Source organism: Argopecten irradians, chromosome 15, assembly GCF_041381155.1.
Source record: "Argopecten irradians isolate NY chromosome 15, Ai_NY, whole genome shotgun sequence".
Lineage (NCBI taxonomy): Eukaryota > Metazoa > Mollusca > Bivalvia > Pectinida > Pectinidae > Argopecten > Argopecten irradians.
The window spans coordinates 34,883,279-34,902,520 of NC_091148.1; the positions used below are offsets into that span (position 1 = coordinate 34,883,279).

Genomic DNA, 19,242 nt, shown 5'->3' on the forward strand with positions numbered 1-19,242 from the left:
CGACATTTGTTTGTTAACGAAAATAATATTCAATTATTGTAAATACTGACCAACAGACGGTGGTTTCTAACTGCGTATTCCTGCTTTCCTCCGACATCTAAACCTGGCATGACCTTAAATAACCATGGTTGTAAATAAATCTTTGAACTAATCATGAATGTGTTACCTTTATGTGATTATTGGTAAGTTATAAAGTTTTATTTATTACCCTCCAAAGTTACTAGATTGACTGAGCTTACAAAAACACACCGCAACTCATTTATAGCAGTAGACCAATATTGATATCGAGACCATTCCTAGAATTAAGGAGAACAACAGGTAACTCAGATAAACGTTCATTTAGCCTATTAAAACAGGAGTCAGTTTCATGAACAATGATCCCGAAGCACACATTTATATTAACAAACAATTTTATTTGTGAACACTGAATTCCCGAACAGCTGTGTTATTTTCCCACATAGGGGACGAAACGCGTGATTTTGTAGATCTGGTTATAATGTTACAGACATGATTTTACCGTAATCCAACCCCGAGATCATACAGATAACGTTACAGAAATTGACATCATTTTTGATTGGATAGTCACAAACTTAAGTGAAAGGCTACATGTGTCATGATTCTGGGGATAGGTGAAAATAACAAAACTTTATATAGTATATGTAGCATTTTTATAGCATGTTATCAGTATAGTTAGAGTGACATTGTGAATTTGTTATGGTTACGTTACACCTTAAAACGTAACCTTCATCAATTTCACAAATATTTATTTTTACAAATGAAATGATTGCCAGAACTCTTAACAATGCTTTTTTGGAGGGGGTCAGCTTAGTTAAAGTCTGGAATTGGATCAGATACCTTTTTTGATATTATGAATTAAATGTCAGTACTTCTAGAAAGTTGTATTTTGGAAATAATAAACATATAGAACCAGAATTTGATATCGAGACCATTCCTAGATTTTTTTGTAGATTTATTTCATATAAGGATTTTGAGAAAACATTCATTTTAAGGCATTTTTTCTTCTAGCGTTTTGGGTAATACAATTTTTCACCATTTCTAACTTTACTGTTTATTGCCTTACTAATCATAGCTTACGTTGAAATGTAATGTGAACACCCCGAATGTTTATTCACAAATATTAAAAAAGTAATCACACGCAGAGAACCAATTCCTTTGAAAACAAATAGGTAAATTATGAGTGATTATCTTTTAATAGAAATAATTTATCATATTTTTGAACAATTTCATTTGTTTAATTATTTCTAATTTTTGTTTATTTATATTCCTTCTTGATATAAATCAGTTTACATCATCCATCACTTAATGTTCTTCCTTATTTCTGGTTAGAATATGGGTTGAATCGTTGATGCCCACCATTGTTTACAACACAAAGATTGCACTGCCATAAGATGATTTGTCCACGTGTTTCTATATCTGAATAGTAATGTAGTAGATGTAGCGATAATCTACCTATCTGTACCTACAGAGCATACCTATATATAGCCCCAAGGGTTGTCAAAGTTTCTCATCGGTAAGGATGCACCTTCCTTGAACCTCGGTTTGGATTCTAAGAAACCGACATATCGTTCAGCATGACTGATTTTGTGAGTGACGCTCGCCGACACGATCATTGACAAGCGTACCCGGACGGTTAACTTTATAGACGTATTTACGTGTAATATTTAAAAAAAGCTGTCGGTAGTTGTGGTCAGTTTGATGTGAGGCTTTGACCAGTGAACATGTGTGTCCGATTTGTGATACTGGTGATGGCAATGTCCGTTCTGGGACGGACGAACGGACAGTTTCAGAGAATGTTCAAGGAACCTTCTATATTGGATGAACCTGCCGGTACTGGGAAGATCCTTATACAGTCGGAACTTAAAATTGATACTGTGGTGAGTTAGGGACCTAATTTAATACGTTTCCAAAAAAAAATAAAAAAATAATAAGTTAATTAAAAAACAATTACAACGTTAGAGCATTTCTATCGATCACATCAGGTAGAGTAACAACACAAAACAAGTAAGTTACGACTGAACAATACCTATCAATCTTGTTTTACAATGACATCTTCAAGGATAAAATCCATTTCAATTTTTGGCACCCATTTTAGAAAGGACTTAATTTTGCTGTAACTATATATTGATTCCATTTTGATTTGTCATGGGTGTCTCAGGACCGGATCCGGAAACTCATTCTGAGGTTGAAATGATATTTCCTCGGTTCATTAGGATTGGTATATAGTCATGAGATTATGACGAAATATTATTTCGGTACAGTTTCGGGTCTACCATGTGAATGGTTGATAAAAAGACATGAATATTTAATACAACAATAAGAAACTGCATGATAAATCGTTTGAGACTAGATGGGTATCTACCCAATGAAACAAAATTAGTGCGCTTATCAATGTGGCTGTCAGTGGCCATAATACAGCTAGCAAGTGATTTTATACTATATATTCTTAATAATTTTGCCTATTTAAACATTTCTCAACAGAACTCAATTGCAAACGTAAACACTTCGAAGTTGTCATCATAAAAAGCTAGTTATCTAGCGCTTATTTTGAAATAATGTTATTTCATTTGAGTACTGTATTATGACCACTGATTGTATATAGCTAGATGGCATTTCTTTAAAAAAAACCTATTGGTTTACGATTATATAATATAAATACACTAATATTTAGTGTGAAAACAAACCAGTTTCGTTTTAATTTCAATGGTCACTTTATTAAAACTATATACAGATTCCATGTAAAATAATGCTCTAGGTATCCTAACTTTCTGTAAGTTTATACTCTGTTAGTTTTTACCTTGATACTTTTGGTATCATATTTCATGCTTTGTTGTTTAAATTTATAAACGTTTATGCTTCAAACAAACAATACCTCATACTATCATAAAACAAAGTGAGCAATACCAAATGTATAAAACTAAATCGCAAACTTAAAGTTAACTCTTTATGTCGAACATCGTTGCATCGATTTTCATTATAGGAATGTCATTTTATAACATAACAACAGATCAAATTAATTTAAAAAATTTCAAGATTTTATGATAGTATTGTTCAATCATTTTCAATGTTATTTAAATTATTATTTTATCCACGTATGCTTTATTTTCATTTTTCTTTTTCTTTACTATTATTAATAAAAAGACATTTACAGATATCTGAAATATGATTGATTTGAACAACAGTTTAACTGTCAATATAATCCGACTATTGATTTGTTATCAATATAAATCAGTCTGTCACCTCTTCTCTGTTGTCAACCTTAAGTGTCTACTTACATTGATACTTCCACCCCGGGTCATGTACATACGGGTTATAGCTAGGGGCTAACCACGTGACAAACACACTTCCGGGTCTCACCATTAATCACCACATGCCTTATACTATATTTCAAGTGATAAAGATAAGATCTCCAAATATATAAATATGTGATTAATATAAATCTGACTCCGGGGTTACAAGTATCCGTCTTTTTAGAACACTGTCGATGGTGTGTGTTATAAACAAGAGATCACTTTAGTGTTTGTAGTGAATAATGATAATACCGATCCGTAAATATGCAGGTATCCTAAAGTGCAAAATCTTTCATTCAATAATATTGAAATACTTCCAGGAATCAAATTAACATATACGGAACAAACCATATATACCAAGTAACCATCAAAATAAGAGTTTGAGAATAAAAACAGGCAACAGTCCTTCAGTTTGATACAACGTAACTAATAGTAGGAAAGTGGAAATGGATGGGATAGCCAAAGATACAAACAAATGTATATTACATTGTATGTGTCTATCACAAGAATGATGCTAGAAGAAAACGAAATAGAATTTTACAAATTGAAACAAACTATAATAGGTAATGAGTGGTCGACATTGTTTTGTCAACTGTAATATATCTAGCACACGTCGTATTTAAATGATGTATTGTACAATACAAAGTATTTACCCTGAAAAAAAACCTAGAAAAAAAACCAAACAAAACATTTCTCCTAAATATTGACCTTATGTAAATCGGGTCATACTAATAACATTGCAATGATCAAGGAGTTGTTTTTATTTATCTTGTTGATGTCTAATTACTTATGTTAATTCATTATCTCCACAGCACATGCCAGATGCCTGCAAAGTACAGGCCAAAGCCGGCGATACAGTAGTGTTTGATTTTGACGTAAGTTACCTTGGATACTGACGATACCGTTGGTGGATTTTCACACCTGTCATGCTTTGTAATCTTTGAAATAATATGCATATACGTATAATCATTCAATATATATTATCGGAAATAATGACACCCGTCGAAAAACAAATGATTTTGTTCATATTTTGAATATATGTTTCTATGAGTTCAGTATAGATTAATATATTTTCGGTATATTTACCTCATTAAAGTAATACCTGCCTTAACAGCCTCGGTATTAAGAATAACTGCGTACTAAGATCCCTTTCATAGGGTCCCCAATGATAAAATTCAACACAATTTGTCCTGTGCGTAAAGTAAACACAACTTTGCTATGAAGACCGGTTTATTTAGTCCATTTGGTGGTCTTTATTGACAGGTTTGATCGTAGTGTAAACTTATAATTAAGTCTTCAATATCATTAACTAAAATGTACATAGCGACTTGTTTAAAGTGTATCGGAAGTACTCAGTTTACATGATTGTTTATTATAAAGTGTATCGAAGTATCATTAACTAAAATTTACATGATTGTTTATTATAAAGTGTATCGGAAGTACTCAGTTTACATGATTGTTTATTATAAAGTGTATCGGAAGTACTCAGTTTACATGATTGTTTATTATAAAGTGTATCGGAAGTACTCAGTTTACATGATTGTTTATTATAAAGTGTATCGGAAGTACTCAGTTTACATGATTGTTTATTATAAAGTGTATCGGAAGTACTCAGTTTACATGATTGTTTATTATAAAGTGTATCGGAAGTACTCAGTTTACATGATTGTTTATTATAAAGTGTATCGGAAGTACTCAGTTTACATGATTGTTTATTATAAAGTGTATCGGAAGTACTCAGTTTACATGATTGTTTATTATAAAGTGTATCGGAAGTACTCAGTTTACATGATTGTTTAGTTATAAAGTGTATCGGAAGTACTCAGTTTACATGATTGTTTATTATAAAGTGTATCGGAAGTACTCAGTTTACATGATTGTTTATTATAAAGTGTATCGGAAGTACTCAGTTTACATGATTGTTTATTATAAAGTGTATCGGAAGTACTCAGTTTACATGATTGTTTATTATAAAGTGTATCGGAAGTACTCAGTTTACATGATTGTTTATTATAAAGTGTATCGGAAGTACTCAGTTTACATGATTGTTTATTATAAAGTGTATCGGAAGTACTCAGTTTACATGATTGTTTATTATAAAGTGTATCGGAAGTACTCAGTTTACATGATTGTTTATTATAAAGTGTATCGGAAGTATCTCAGTTTACATGATTGTTGTTTATTATAAAGTGTATCGGAAGTACTCAGTTTACATGATTGTTTATTATAAAGTGTATCGGAAGTACTCAGTTTACATGATTGTTTATTATAAAGTGTATCGGAAGTACTCAGTTTACATGATTGTTTATTATAAAGTGTATCGGAAGTACTCAGTTTACATGAGTTATTATAAAGTGTATCGGAAGTACTCAGTTTACATGATTGTTTATTATAAAGTGTATCGGAAGTACTATTTACTGTTGTTTTTAAAGGATCGAAGTACTCAGTTTACATGATTGTTTATTATAAAGTGTATCGGAAGTACTCAGTTTACATGATTGTTTATTATAAAGTGTATCGGAAGTACTCAGTTTACATGATTGTTTATTATAAAGTGTATCGGAAGTACTCAGTTTACATGATTGTTTATTATAAAGTGTATCGGAAGTACTCAGTTTACATGATTGTTTATTATAAAGTGTATCGGAAGTACTCAGTTTACATGATTGTTTATTATAAAGTGTATCGGAAGTACTCAGTTTACATGATTGTTTATTATAAAGTGTATCGGAAGTACTCAGTTTACATGATTGTTTATTATAAAGTGTATCGGAAGTACTCAGTTTACATGATTGTTTTATTATAAAGTGTATCGGAAGTACTCAGTTTACATGATTGTTTATTATAAAGTGTATGTACTCATTTACATGATTGTTTATTATAAAGTGTATCGGAAGTACTCAGTTTACATGATTGTTTATTATAAAGTGTATCGGAAGTACTCAGTTTACATGATTGTTTATTATAAAGATGTATCGGAAGTACTCAGTTTACATGATTGTTTATTATAAAGTGTATCGGAAGTACTCAGTTTACATGATTGTTTATTATAAAGTGTATCGGAAGTACTCAGTTTACATGATTGTTTATTATAAAGTGTATCGGAAGTACTCAGTTTACATGATTGTTTATTATAAAGTGTATCGGAAGTACTCAGTTTACATGATTGTTTATTATAAAGTGTATCGGAAGTACTCAGTTTACATGATTGTTTATTATAAAGTGTATCGGAAGTACTCAGTTTACATGATTGTTTATTATAAAGTGTATCGGAAGTACTCAGTTTACATGATTGTTTATTATAAAGTGTATCGGAAGTACTCAGTTTACATGATTGTTTATTATAAAGTGTATCGGAAGTACTCAGTTTACATGATTTGTTTATTATAAAGTGTATCGGAAGTACTCAGTTTACATGATTGTTTATTATAAAGTGTATCGGAAGTACTCAGTTTACATGATTGTTTATTATAAAGTGTATCGGAAGTACTCAGTTTACATGATTGTTTATTATAAAGTGTATCGGAAGTACTCAGTTTACATGATTGTTTATTAAAAAGTGTATCGGAAGTACTCAGTTTACATGATTGTTTATTATAAAGTGTATCGGAAGTACTCAGTTTACATGATTGTTTATTATAAAGTGTATCGGAAGTACTCAGTTTACATGATTGTTTATTATAAAGTGTATCGGAAGTACTCAGTTTACATGATTGTTTATTATAAAGTGTATCGGAAGACAGTTTACTCTAAGTATTACATCAGTTTGATTGTTTATTATAAAGTGTATCGGAAGTACTCAGTTTACATGATTGTTTATTATAAAGTGTATCGGAAGTACTCAGTTTACATGATTGTTTATTATAAAGTGTATCGGAAGATACTCAGTTTACATGATTGTTTATTATAAAGTGTATCGGAAGTACTCAGTTTACATGATTGTTTATTATAAAGTGTATCGAAGTACTCAGTTTACATGATTGTTTATTATAAAGTGTATCGGAAGTACTCAGTTTTACATGATTGTTTATTATATGTGTTTGTTTGTTTGTTGTTTTTTATTTATTTTTTCATTTCTTTTTGTTCAAGTGTGTTTAAAGGTAAATAAACAAATCAAAGACTAATTTTGTATCGAAATTAAGATAAAATGGTACTATTTCAATAATACATTTTTAAATAAGTTTGCTCAACGATTAATTAATTAATCTTAAAATATACAGTTATGACTGCCACTTGTTTATATATATCTCTGATAGAAAAAGCATGATTATACTAACTGTAGCATGTTCGTTAAAAGATTTTTTTCTGACTGAAATGTTTACTTTTTCATATTTTGTCTTTTAGGTGTAGAAGCCGGTATTACAAATATTTGCATAGGGTAAGTAAAATATTTCAATGTCCACATTATCAGTTTTGACAACCACACTTAAAATCAAATGTAAATATCCAGTATTGTTTAAAATACTCGTTACACAATTAATACCTTATACAGGCCATACTATTATTCGAAACAATAATTTTCATTTAATAAATGAAAATAAGAGCTGAAAATTAGATTTGTCCTTAAATAAAGCTCAGGTTATTTGTCTGTAGAATACTTTATCAAATAAGTTCTCTCCTTATTAATAAGTATCAGTAATCATTATGAATACATTGATGAGAAACAGTAGACAAATCGTTAATGTTTTGTGAAATCGTTAATGTTTTGTGTAACAGAGAGAAGAGAAGGTTGACTATCCCACCTCACCTGGCCTGGGGAGAGAAAGGCATTCCCGAGGTCATCCCAGGTAGGTTCGAACTAATTGATATTAGAGCAATGTCTTGATTACTTGGTTGTTCAGAATGCTCTAATATCCCCTGCAAATCAGGAGAGTGTTTAAAATGTTTAAAACTGTTACACTGATCTAAGAAAGCAATAACAATTTTTTATGAAGTAAAGGTTTGTAATACATGCAATTTAGTAACAGTATGGATATCCGTGTATACAAGGCGTTTTAGAAACATGTCGCGACTTTAAACTGTTATAAGTTCTTAATAAAAAAAATGTTGTTTTCAATTGTAAAATTTGAAACATAAATTTGATATGATTAACATAACACAATGCTTTGCCTAAAACGGAGCAAATAGGACATATCTTTTCAATAAATGACATAATTTACTCTATTTCAGAAAACGCGTATGTGACCTTTGATCTGGAACTTGTAGAGATTGTCCCAAAGACCTGGGGCCAGTGGTACATAGATATGGTACAGATGGTGTGTACGATAGGGTTTGCTATAGGAACCTTCTATCTTCTTATTCAACAAGTGCGCGCAAGCCGGAAGTCGCGCAGGGATGCTGCCCGAAGGGAACGAAAGAGGCTGAAGCTTCGTGCTCAGATGGAAGAAGATGAGGAGGACGATGAATATGAGGATGACGAGGACGATGACGAGGAGGAGGAGGAGGAAAATGAAGAAGAAGAGGAGGAAGTGAATGAAAACGAGGACAATACTGACAAACAAAATACAGAATGGACAAATTTCCAGAAACATGCCAAAGCAGAGTAAAAGCAGTATAGAAAACGTGTTTAAAAGTTTATTTTCACCCGGAAAAACTTTGTCGTGACTAAATGACTACATAGTAGTGATATCTGCCGTCACTCTCACTGTTTCAACGACATTAGAAAGATTTACAATCTAGCGATGCAAACATCAAATAAAAAACCTGTTTAATGAACATCTGGGGATAACTTAACTAAAAGCATTTCAGCCGAAACTGAACAGAACAATATATAATGCGTATTATGTCCTCATCTGGCTTTCAATAAGTGGAAAAGCTTATTTGGAAGCTACGTCATCTGTGTTGTGCAATGTGATCTATAAGACAATGTGGAGTATATTTATTTTTAGTGTTGATTGTCATTACCATTGTCCATTGTATTTATCATTATTTATTTGTAGTTGTATGCAATGTTTAATAAATTAAACACAAAACATAATTGCTTTTATGTCGTCTACACATAGAATATCTAGCTTATCTTTACATTATAAAAACAATTAATGTTTTTTTTGATGATATATAACGTTCATTTTAAAATACTCTTACAATTTTGCAATATTTTATCTCCGGTTAAAGATGTTCCACTGCTCACAAATGATTTATCAAAAACAGGAGAAGAAAAAATAGTGTTTATCTTCAGTTACAAAAGTTAGTTTCTTTAAATCATTACCACCTTGCTTGAATTTCTAAAATTTTATTTCAAATTAAAATAAAATATTTATAATAAATAATTGCGTCCGGAAATATCCATGGCTCTATGTCCTATATGGAGTAAAGTAATCATTGCGGAGGCACCAAAAGCATAACAAGTTATTTTTATACAGAGTGTATTATGTTTTGTGTTAATTAGACATCTAAATACACAACTAAACACCAATTAATGGTCAAATGATGAGTATCGTTTATGCTCTGTCGGCGGTGGAGCATCTTTAAAACAATACATTGACTGACATTAAAATGTTATAATTGCTTTATCATTTTCGAATTTCGAAAGACGAAGACGCAATATTTACAAATTTCATTTCTAATATCGTAACACACGTGGTAAAGGTGGCTCTGTAATTACAACATTAATCTACCCCATCTCAGTAATGTTTGGTGAATAAACCGAGGGAACGTGAAGCGCATACACTATAAATAGTTCATTTTGTAATGTGATTTAACTAGGGAGTTCAGTTGGAAAACAGAGAATACTGAATGTAACTGGGGAGTTCAGTTGAAAAAGTTGATGAATTTTATACTAAGGGAGAAAACTCGCAAAGTACCATGAGATGGACAATATTTAAGCATTAAACTGTCTTCCTATGACATCTATGGTCTTTATAGATGCCAGAGCTTTGCAGACAATCTTCATAATGCGCGCTAGCGCCTAATGAAATGATTGTCTGCAAAGCTCTGGCATCTATATAGACCATAGATACCATAGGAAGATAGTTTAATGTTTATATTTACATTATCAACTCATTTTAGGGTTTCTGCATTTACATAGTTTAAGCTAGACCAGGAAAACCGTTTGTCAACGACGATTTAATCAACGAGTTGGAACAGCCATTTTGACGGTGATCAGTTGACGTCACCACGTCAACAATAGTGACGTCATAATGGTCACGTTTGGGGTGTCAGTTATATACCGTCATATCCTTCACTTTGCCTTGGTTAGTTTATAAAGTAGAAGTGACAAGCAAATGTAAATATAGTTCTATATTTCACAGCAGCTATGTTTTACACACCATCACATAACCACACATTGATAGATTCACAAATTTAGTTTATAGAAGTTACGTCCATCATTGTTTTTTTTCAATATACATACTACTAAAAACATTGAAGGTCATCTCAAAGTTGCAAATATAGTAATGAAGTCGTTATGAATGCACATATGTCAAATGTTAATTAATAATATTATTCACCATGATGGTTAAACTGTAACACTTCTGGTCGAGTGGTCGTAACGAGATGAATTTCAATCTGTAGACAAAGATATAAATCATATTATATTTATGACGGCCTGCGAATAACCCAATGTCAGTGTTCCGTACACAAATGTGTTCCTGAAAATGTAACATTGTCAAAGACAGATACTTTGTTGTTTAAAAGTATTATCATAAGGATTTATTTCTATTCTACTTTCGGTTTCCCGTTTAATCAATGATAAACCAGACTGGAAGCTATGAACTCCCATCTGGTCAAGCGTATGAATATTTAACGTTTCCGTGGCGTCACTTACAATATATACAATGTACACATACGCCAATACATAACGGTCAAATTATTTATAAAAGTGGTATTACAGTTTTACGGTCTTTACATTCCAATAGTATTATCGTGTATTGTCGCATAGTTCTCATTTACTCGCTTGTATCAACCCGTTTTTGTGGGAATTATATTCAGAAGCTGATGCTATGGCTGTTCCGTTTGAACTTGGTGACTTCAACACTAGCGCTAGCGGGATATTAAAAAAGATGTACACGTATAGTTTTGATTCTATTTATCTTTCTTCCGGATGTCCAATCTGGTAACAGTTTATTGCATAAATATATGTAGCGTTCATAGATAAAGCATACATAGAGATCTTGTGCAACACACCAGGATAAGATCTCTTACAATGTCAAACTTGAAAAGAAAACAAAACTTTAAATATCGATTCTTTAGTTTTTACTCTTTATTATATATATCTCTCTAATTATGCATAACTTTGTTGTTCATTATGATCAACTTATGGCAATATTGACAATTTTATTAACAGTAATGATTCACTAATGATTTCAAATAGAAGAAATAGAACATAAATATCGCAGATAACATCACTAAATGAAGGGGATATAATCAAATAACATAACATAATAGTGTATGGATCAGACGCTTGGCGATCAGAAAGCTGTTACTAAATGAAGGTGATATAATTATATACCATCACATGATAGTGTATGGATCAGAGGCTTGGCGATCAGAAAGCTGTTACTAAATGAAGGTGATATAATTATATACCATCACATAATAGTGTATGGATCAGAGGCTTGGCGATCAGAAAGCTGTTACTAAATGAAGGTGATATAATTATATACCATCACATGATAGTGTATGGATCAGAGGCTTGGCGATCAGAAAGCTGTTACTAAATGAAGGTGATATAATTATATACCATCACATGATAGTTTATGGATCAGACGCTTGGCGATCAGAAAGCCGTTACTAAATGAAGGTGATATAATTATGTACCATCACATAATAGTGTATGGATCAGAGGCTTGGCGATCAGAAAGCCGTTACTAAATGAAGGTGATATAATTATATACCATCACATGATAGTTTATGGATCAGACGCTTGTCGATCAGAAAGCCGTTACTAAATGAAGGTGATATAATTATATACCATCACATGATAGTGTATGGATCAGACGATTGTCGATCAGAAAGCCGTTACTAAATGAAGGTGATATAATTATATACCATCACATGATAGTTTATGGATCAGAGGCTTGGCGATCAGAAAGCTGTTACTAAATGAAGGTGATATAATTATGTACCATCACATAATAGTGTATGGATCAGAGGCTTGGCGATCAGAAAGCCGTTACTAAATGAAGGTGATATAATTATATACCATCACATGATAGTTTATGGATCAGACGCTTGTCGATCAGAAAGCCGTTACTAAATGAAGGTGATATAATTATATACCATCACATGATAGTGTATGGATCAGACGATTGTCGATCAGAAAGCCGTTACTAAATGAAGGTGATATAATTATATACCATCACATGATAGTTTATGGATCAGACGCTTGTCGATCAGAAAGCCGTTACTAAATGAAGGTGATATAATTATATACCATCACATGATAGTGTATGGATCAGACGATTGTCGATCAGAAAGCCGTTACTAAATGAAGGTGATATAATTATATACCATCACATGATAGTGTATGGATCAGACGATTGTCGATCAGAAAGCCGTTACTAAATGAAGGTGATATAATTATATACCATCACATGATAGTTTATGGATCAGACGCTTGTCGATCAGAAAGCCGTTACTAAATGAAGGTGATATAATTATATACCATCACATGATAGTGTATGGATCAGACGATTGTCGATCAGAAAGCCGTTACTAAATGAAGGTGATATAATTATATACCATCACATGATAGTGTATGGATCAGACGATTGTCGATCAGAAAGCTGTTACTAAATGAAGGTGATATAATTATATACCATCACATGATAGTGTATGGATCAGAGGCTTGGCGATCAGAAAGCTGTTACTAAATGAAGGTGATATAATTATATACCATCACATGATAGTGTATGGATCAGAGGCTTGGCGATCAGAAAGCTGTTACTAAATGAAGGTGATATAATTATATACCATCACATAATGGTGTATGAATCAGACGATTGTCGAACAGAAAGCTGTTACTAAATGAAGGTGATATAATTATATACCATCACATGATAGTGTATGGATCAGACGATTGTCGATCAGAAAGCCGTTACTAAATGAAGGTGATATAATTATATACCATCACATGATAGTGTATGGATCAGACGCTTGTCGATCAGAAAGCCGTTACTAAATGAAGGTGATATAATTATATACCATCACATAATAGTGTATGGATCAGAGGCTTGGCGATCAGAAAGCTGTTACTAAATGAAGGTGATATAATTATATACCATCACATAATAGTGTATGGATCAGAGGCTTGGCGATCAGAAAGCTGTTACTAAATGAAGGTGATATAATTATGTACCATCACATGATAGTTTATGGATCAGACGCTTGTCGATCAGAAAGCCGTTACTAAATGAAGGTGATATAATTATGTACCATCACATAATAGTGTATGGATCAGAGGCTTGGCGATCAGAAAGCTGTTACTAAATGAAGGTGATATAATTATATACCATCACATGATAGTGTATGGATCAGAGGCTTGGCGATCAGAAAGCTGTTACTAAATGAAGGTGATATAATTATATACCATCACATGATAGTTTATGGATCAGACGCTTGTCGATCAGAAAGCTGTTACTAAATGAAGGTGATATAAGTATATACCATCACATGATAGTTTATGGATCAGACGATTGTCGATCAGAAAGCTGTTACTAAATGAAGGTGATATAAATATATACCATCACATGATAGTTTATGGATCAGAGGCTTGGCGATCAGAAAGCTGTTACTAAATGAAGGTGATATAAGTATATACCATCACATGATAGTTTATGGATCAGAGGCTTGGCGATCAGAAAGCTGTTACTAAATGAAGGTGATATAATTATATACCATCACATGATAGTGTATGGATCAGAGGCTTGGCGATCAGAAAGCTGTTACTAAATGAAGGTGATATAATTATATACCATCACATAATAGTGTATGGATCAGAGGCTTGGCGAACAGAAAGCTGTTACTAAATGAAGGTGATATAATTATATACCATCACATAATAGTGTATGGATCAGAGGCTTGGCGAACAGAAAGCTGTTACTAAATGAAGGTGATATAATTATATACCATCACATGATAGTTTATGGATCAGACGCTTGTCGATCAGAAAGCCGTTCATTTGGGAATGACATAATTTATCAGCTAATGAATGCTAGAAAATGCTCAACAATAAATTAAAATAAAGTTCGCAATAAATTTTAAAAATCAATTTCCACAAACTTAGATTACAACACACTTAATAAGGGTAGCTTATAAGTGTTCCAAATTGACAATGCGTGAATATTTCTATCGCAAATTTGTGTCAAAAAAATTTTGTTTACCGCAGTAAATGATACATTATTCAACAAAATCATGCATATAATGAACAATTCGATGTAAGCAATTCTGACAGTCTAACGAAAATGCCTTTGTTTGTAACAAACATTACGTAACGTTACTTCAATTGATTTTCATTAATGTGTGAAAAAAAAAATGAAGAAAAAGTGACTATGTTTTGAAATTATAATTTAAAAAATAAACTTTTGTTTGTTTCTTTTAATTTGTGATGATAACTTTAATTTCCACGACCATTATCAATGTGAACAATATCATAAATATAATTGGTCAAAATATTATAATGCTGAGGTAAGGTGATATATACTGTGTGATAATCACTATTAGTTTCTGAATGATAATGATGAAAGGACATCGAAATATTAATGGGACCTTTTTAACACAGTATAATTAATTAATCACTTATCAAACCGTTTTGATGGTTCAAACTAAAGCTATATCATCTTTGAATAATACAGAGTTACCTCCCTTGTGGGTAGGTAGCCATAATGACTTCATTATTTCGTGAGCAAAACTCACAGCGTTTTCTCTGAATTACGCTCGCAAAAGCATGGCTTCACAAGCAATATCTACCAGCCAGGACAGATAACTCTGTCATATGTAAATAGGGAGTAGTAATACCAAAATTAATGACAAGATTTGGGACAGGAATAGCATGCAATATATAATATCAGCGATGATTATAATATGGACATAATAAAAGAGCGCACTGTCTTATTTACAATTAAGCTCTACGTTACGTCATATAAATTGTATTTAATCATATCTAACTTATTGCATTATGCAAAATGTTCTCATATCATAGTAATTGATTGTACATTGTTACGACATTGTGGGTTCTAATTATTTTTCTCGCTCTGTCGTACCGTATTTCATACGATGTATTGAATTATACGTAATTGCATTATTGTGACGTCACAGGTAATTATGACGCAATACCCAATATATGATGTCGCACAAATTATTGTTCTTGTAGACGGCAAAGTGACATTCGAAGCAAATTACGCCTGACTTGTATAGAAACGAAATGAAACGTTTAGCATACATTTCCATAAACATTTGATGTAGATAAAACATAATCTTGTGGCTATGTAACACAAACTGAAGTATTTTTAAAAAAAACATGCTACTTTACCAACTTTTAATGGACAGATCGCGGAGCCGTATCTCGTCATTTCAATAAATGGTGAAATCAGTTTTAGTCATGGTTTTGCGTTAAAAATGATAAGTAACAAGTAAAGAATACTAACATTTGGCGTGATGTCTTAATGTAGGGTATTAAAAGGACAATGGTAGATGTATGATGCATAATGTACTTTCATGTGTCGATAGGAAGACTAAAAATAGTTCATCCTCTTGATCACACAATGTAGTAAAACGCGGGTTTAACCACATTTTGAGACCCTTGGGCACAGAATCCCTAGCATTCATATCTTTATAGGGAACATTGTCATAATGTAAGATGAAGACATAGTGAATTTAGCAAGATCGATCGTCACAAGTATTGTGCCGAATCATAAGTAAACTTGCACATGTTTTCATAAAAATACATAAGAATGCAATGAATTAGCATGTTTATGATAATTTTAAAAATATTAACTTTAATACTCTTTGTTCAATCACTGTTGTTTTGGTTTTTCACTATAGGACAGATGTGATAAAAATACCCTGCATGGAATAGTGGAATGGATATTCATTTGAGATAAATACATCAGCACGTTTTCATTCATCAGATATAATGTCTCCATGTGTAGATGATACATTTGTAAGACTCAACAGTTTGACAATATATTAGTTCCAATGACACATCAACATTGTCAACAGGGTAATCGAGTACACGTTATCTTATCTGAATAGTTATTAGTACCTTGTGTGCTTTCTATATTTCTACAAACTAGATGGAAAAATTGCAAAAATGACACAGACATCATCGACTTAAAGGAGTATATAACAAAAAATGTCTATCTCTACTGTGAAAGTGTATGTGTTATAGGTGATTCACATTCATATGTTTAAAGAAAAAAACATAACACAAATGATAGCGACATAAGCTTCATATAAGGGAACTGGTATAATAACTGGACGGTACAATGCCTTAATCATTATTTCAATCATCATTAGTATATATAAACGATTCATTACTGTACACCGACTTTTTTCACGTGTTTCGTAACTGATCATAATTCGGAAAATGTTGCCGCGTACATCAATGAACTACAAGTATAAAAGAGCGTTTTATCCGTCGCAATATATACCTATTACATATCTATTTACTTGGAATTATGGATATGAGTGAACATATCAACCGGATGATGGCAGGTTGGCGTAAGCCTTTGATTCGGTACCCTGATTGGACGAGAATAGTCACATGATCACCTTCAAAATTGTTTAGGCTGTTTGATAGTTTCTCCACCTTTCTCTCACAGAAAGGCTTCTCAATTGTAATCAGGTGAACCAGATATTACTTAAAAAGAGCGTTGGAATTAAATAAACTGCGATAGTTTGTATTCGTAAATAACAACATTTTTATACAATAATGATCATGACGTGAACCGTATAATCTGTTTTTGTTCGTGGTGATAATTTCATTTCTTTGGCGCCATAATAAACGCAATCCGTAAGCTGTTAATGTCTTGCTTTTTTGATTGTTGCAATTTGTTATATAAAATATGGAATAAAGTTGTATAGAAGTAGTTAAGAAATCAGAACTGCAATCATTACTTTTCTTATGTTTTACAAATTTACACATGCAAAACTAAAACAACCACGTTATATAGAAAAGCCGTAAAAATGAAGGACACCTCTACAGTACAGGTAATATCCATTTTACACTCACAAGAAAACAATAGCATTAGACATATCTTAATGGATAATACAAATCATATTTTTGACACTAGATTTATTATTTTATTCTAGACTATTCAATTATGCATGGGAATTATGCATTTATGTTCAAGAAATACATAATTATATATTGTATACTTTGATATTTTGCAAAATATATTATATTAAACATATACAAAGCAGAACAAGTCATGGCTAACATTTATAAAAACACACATAAAAACTATTATCTATTATACATATTGAACTGGATACCTTAATTGTAAAGACAAGTACAGTTAAACTATCACAGTAATCAATTACATGTCAGGGTAAGATCAAGCACCAACAAAGGAAATTATCTTAATACTATGTGTTATAAAGGGTTGAGTTATAGCACTATACTTCAACAACAGTCAATAACAAGGAAATATCACGTCTTCGAAATACCGCCAATGAAAATTATAGGGTTTGCAGGTAGGTATCCTTTGAGACGTCATTATTTTGTGAACGAAATTTATCTGTTTCTCTCACAACTATAACGTAAACATATGACGTCACAATCAATACTTATCCACAAGAGCAGATGATGCAAATACGGAATATGAATACCGCGTCTTCGCAATATAGACAATCACACAAAGAATAGAAAGTTCAATGTCTTTTAGGATATAAAGGTCAAGGCAGTCAAAAAGAAAATAATGGGCCATGTCAAGTGATTAGTAAAGAAAAGTCAAGGTCGAATGATAATTTTCAAAATATGAGATTACAAAGTTAATGAACAAGCCTATGGGATCGGCATTTCATTTGTCTATTTTAAAGATGAAACAAAAAAATAATTACATTGTTCATTCCAGATCCTGCTTGCATATATGTTATAAGGTATAATGTCAGGATTCATTCTTTAGCTATATCAGCGTTTAACTCCTCGACCATTTAATTGTCTGGATTCACATATATTACATTATCTGCCTTCACAAAATGAAAACATAAACATTATATAGATGTGCTGTCATTGATTGTGCAATATTTCACTTCTCCTTGCGAAAATGTGTTACATTGATATAAGGCGATTCTTCATTGGTTGATAACGGCCTAAAATTTTCATACTCATCTTGTGGTTCATCGTCTGGGACATTAACTTTAGAAGTGTTAACGAAATTTTCATAGTCATCTTGCGGCTCCATGTCTGCTATATTAACGTTTGACACTGCACCAAAATTTTCATATTCCTCCTGTGGCTCATCTGATGGGATGGTTGCATTATTTTGAAATGGTTCGTATGCTTCCTGTGGTCCATCGTCTTGTCTTTGGTTCAACTGAACGTAGTCCTCTTGCTCCTCCTCCTCTTTATGATTACCAGTCATATCTACATAGTCCTGACCCGAATCACCAGACTGGGGGTCCTCGAAAACGGGATTTTGCGAACCGGATATGTCATTAGAGTTAGCTCCCTTATTTTTTGACTTCCTGCTAACATTTTTTACCGACTGTTTAAACTTGCTGAAGACGCCTCGTTTTGACTTTGTATTTCCGGCCTCTCCAGTCAGCTGACGCTGGAGTTGGATGGTGTCTGCGTTTGCATACAAACCAGATTCACGCCTGTCTGGCTGATCCTGATATGGAGAATAAGAAGGATCAGAATTAAAACTATCCTTTTATGTACAGCAAGTCAAATGATGAACCACAAAAGCAGATAATTTTTATTTTACAGATAATTTTATACTTTTTATACTAGCAAGGACAATATAATAAAGAACGATTACATTGTACATGT

At 32.2% G+C, this 19,242-nt stretch overlaps 2 protein-coding genes across 2 annotated transcripts in view; one reads left to right on the plus strand and one right to left on the minus strand.

Moving 5' to 3' along the window:
• Nucleotides 1–1,599: 1,599 nt before the first annotated feature.
• Nucleotides 1,600–9,285, plus strand: LOC138308811 (peptidyl-prolyl cis-trans isomerase FKBP11-like). The gene is made up of 5 exons (XM_069249818.1): nucleotides 1,600–1,895; nucleotides 4,121–4,183; nucleotides 7,634–7,686; nucleotides 8,025–8,095; nucleotides 8,478–9,285. The coding sequence occupies exons 1-5, from the start codon at nucleotides 1,740–1,742 to the stop codon at nucleotides 8,852–8,854; spliced, it is 720 nt and encodes a 239-aa protein (XP_069105919.1). The 5' UTR covers nucleotides 1,600–1,739; the 3' UTR covers nucleotides 8,855–9,285.
• A 2,201-nt stretch (nucleotides 9,286–11,486) lies between these two features.
• Nucleotides 11,487–19,242, minus strand: part of LOC138309280 (uncharacterized) — a 38,504-nt gene continuing 30,748 nt past the window's right edge. The window contains exon 4 of the mRNA XM_069250454.1: nucleotides 11,487–19,081. Within this exon, the coding sequence (XP_069106555.1) occupies nucleotides 18,497–19,081 (585 nt within the window). The 3' untranslated portion in view covers nucleotides 11,487–18,496. The remainder of the gene's footprint in view (nucleotides 19,082–19,242) is intronic.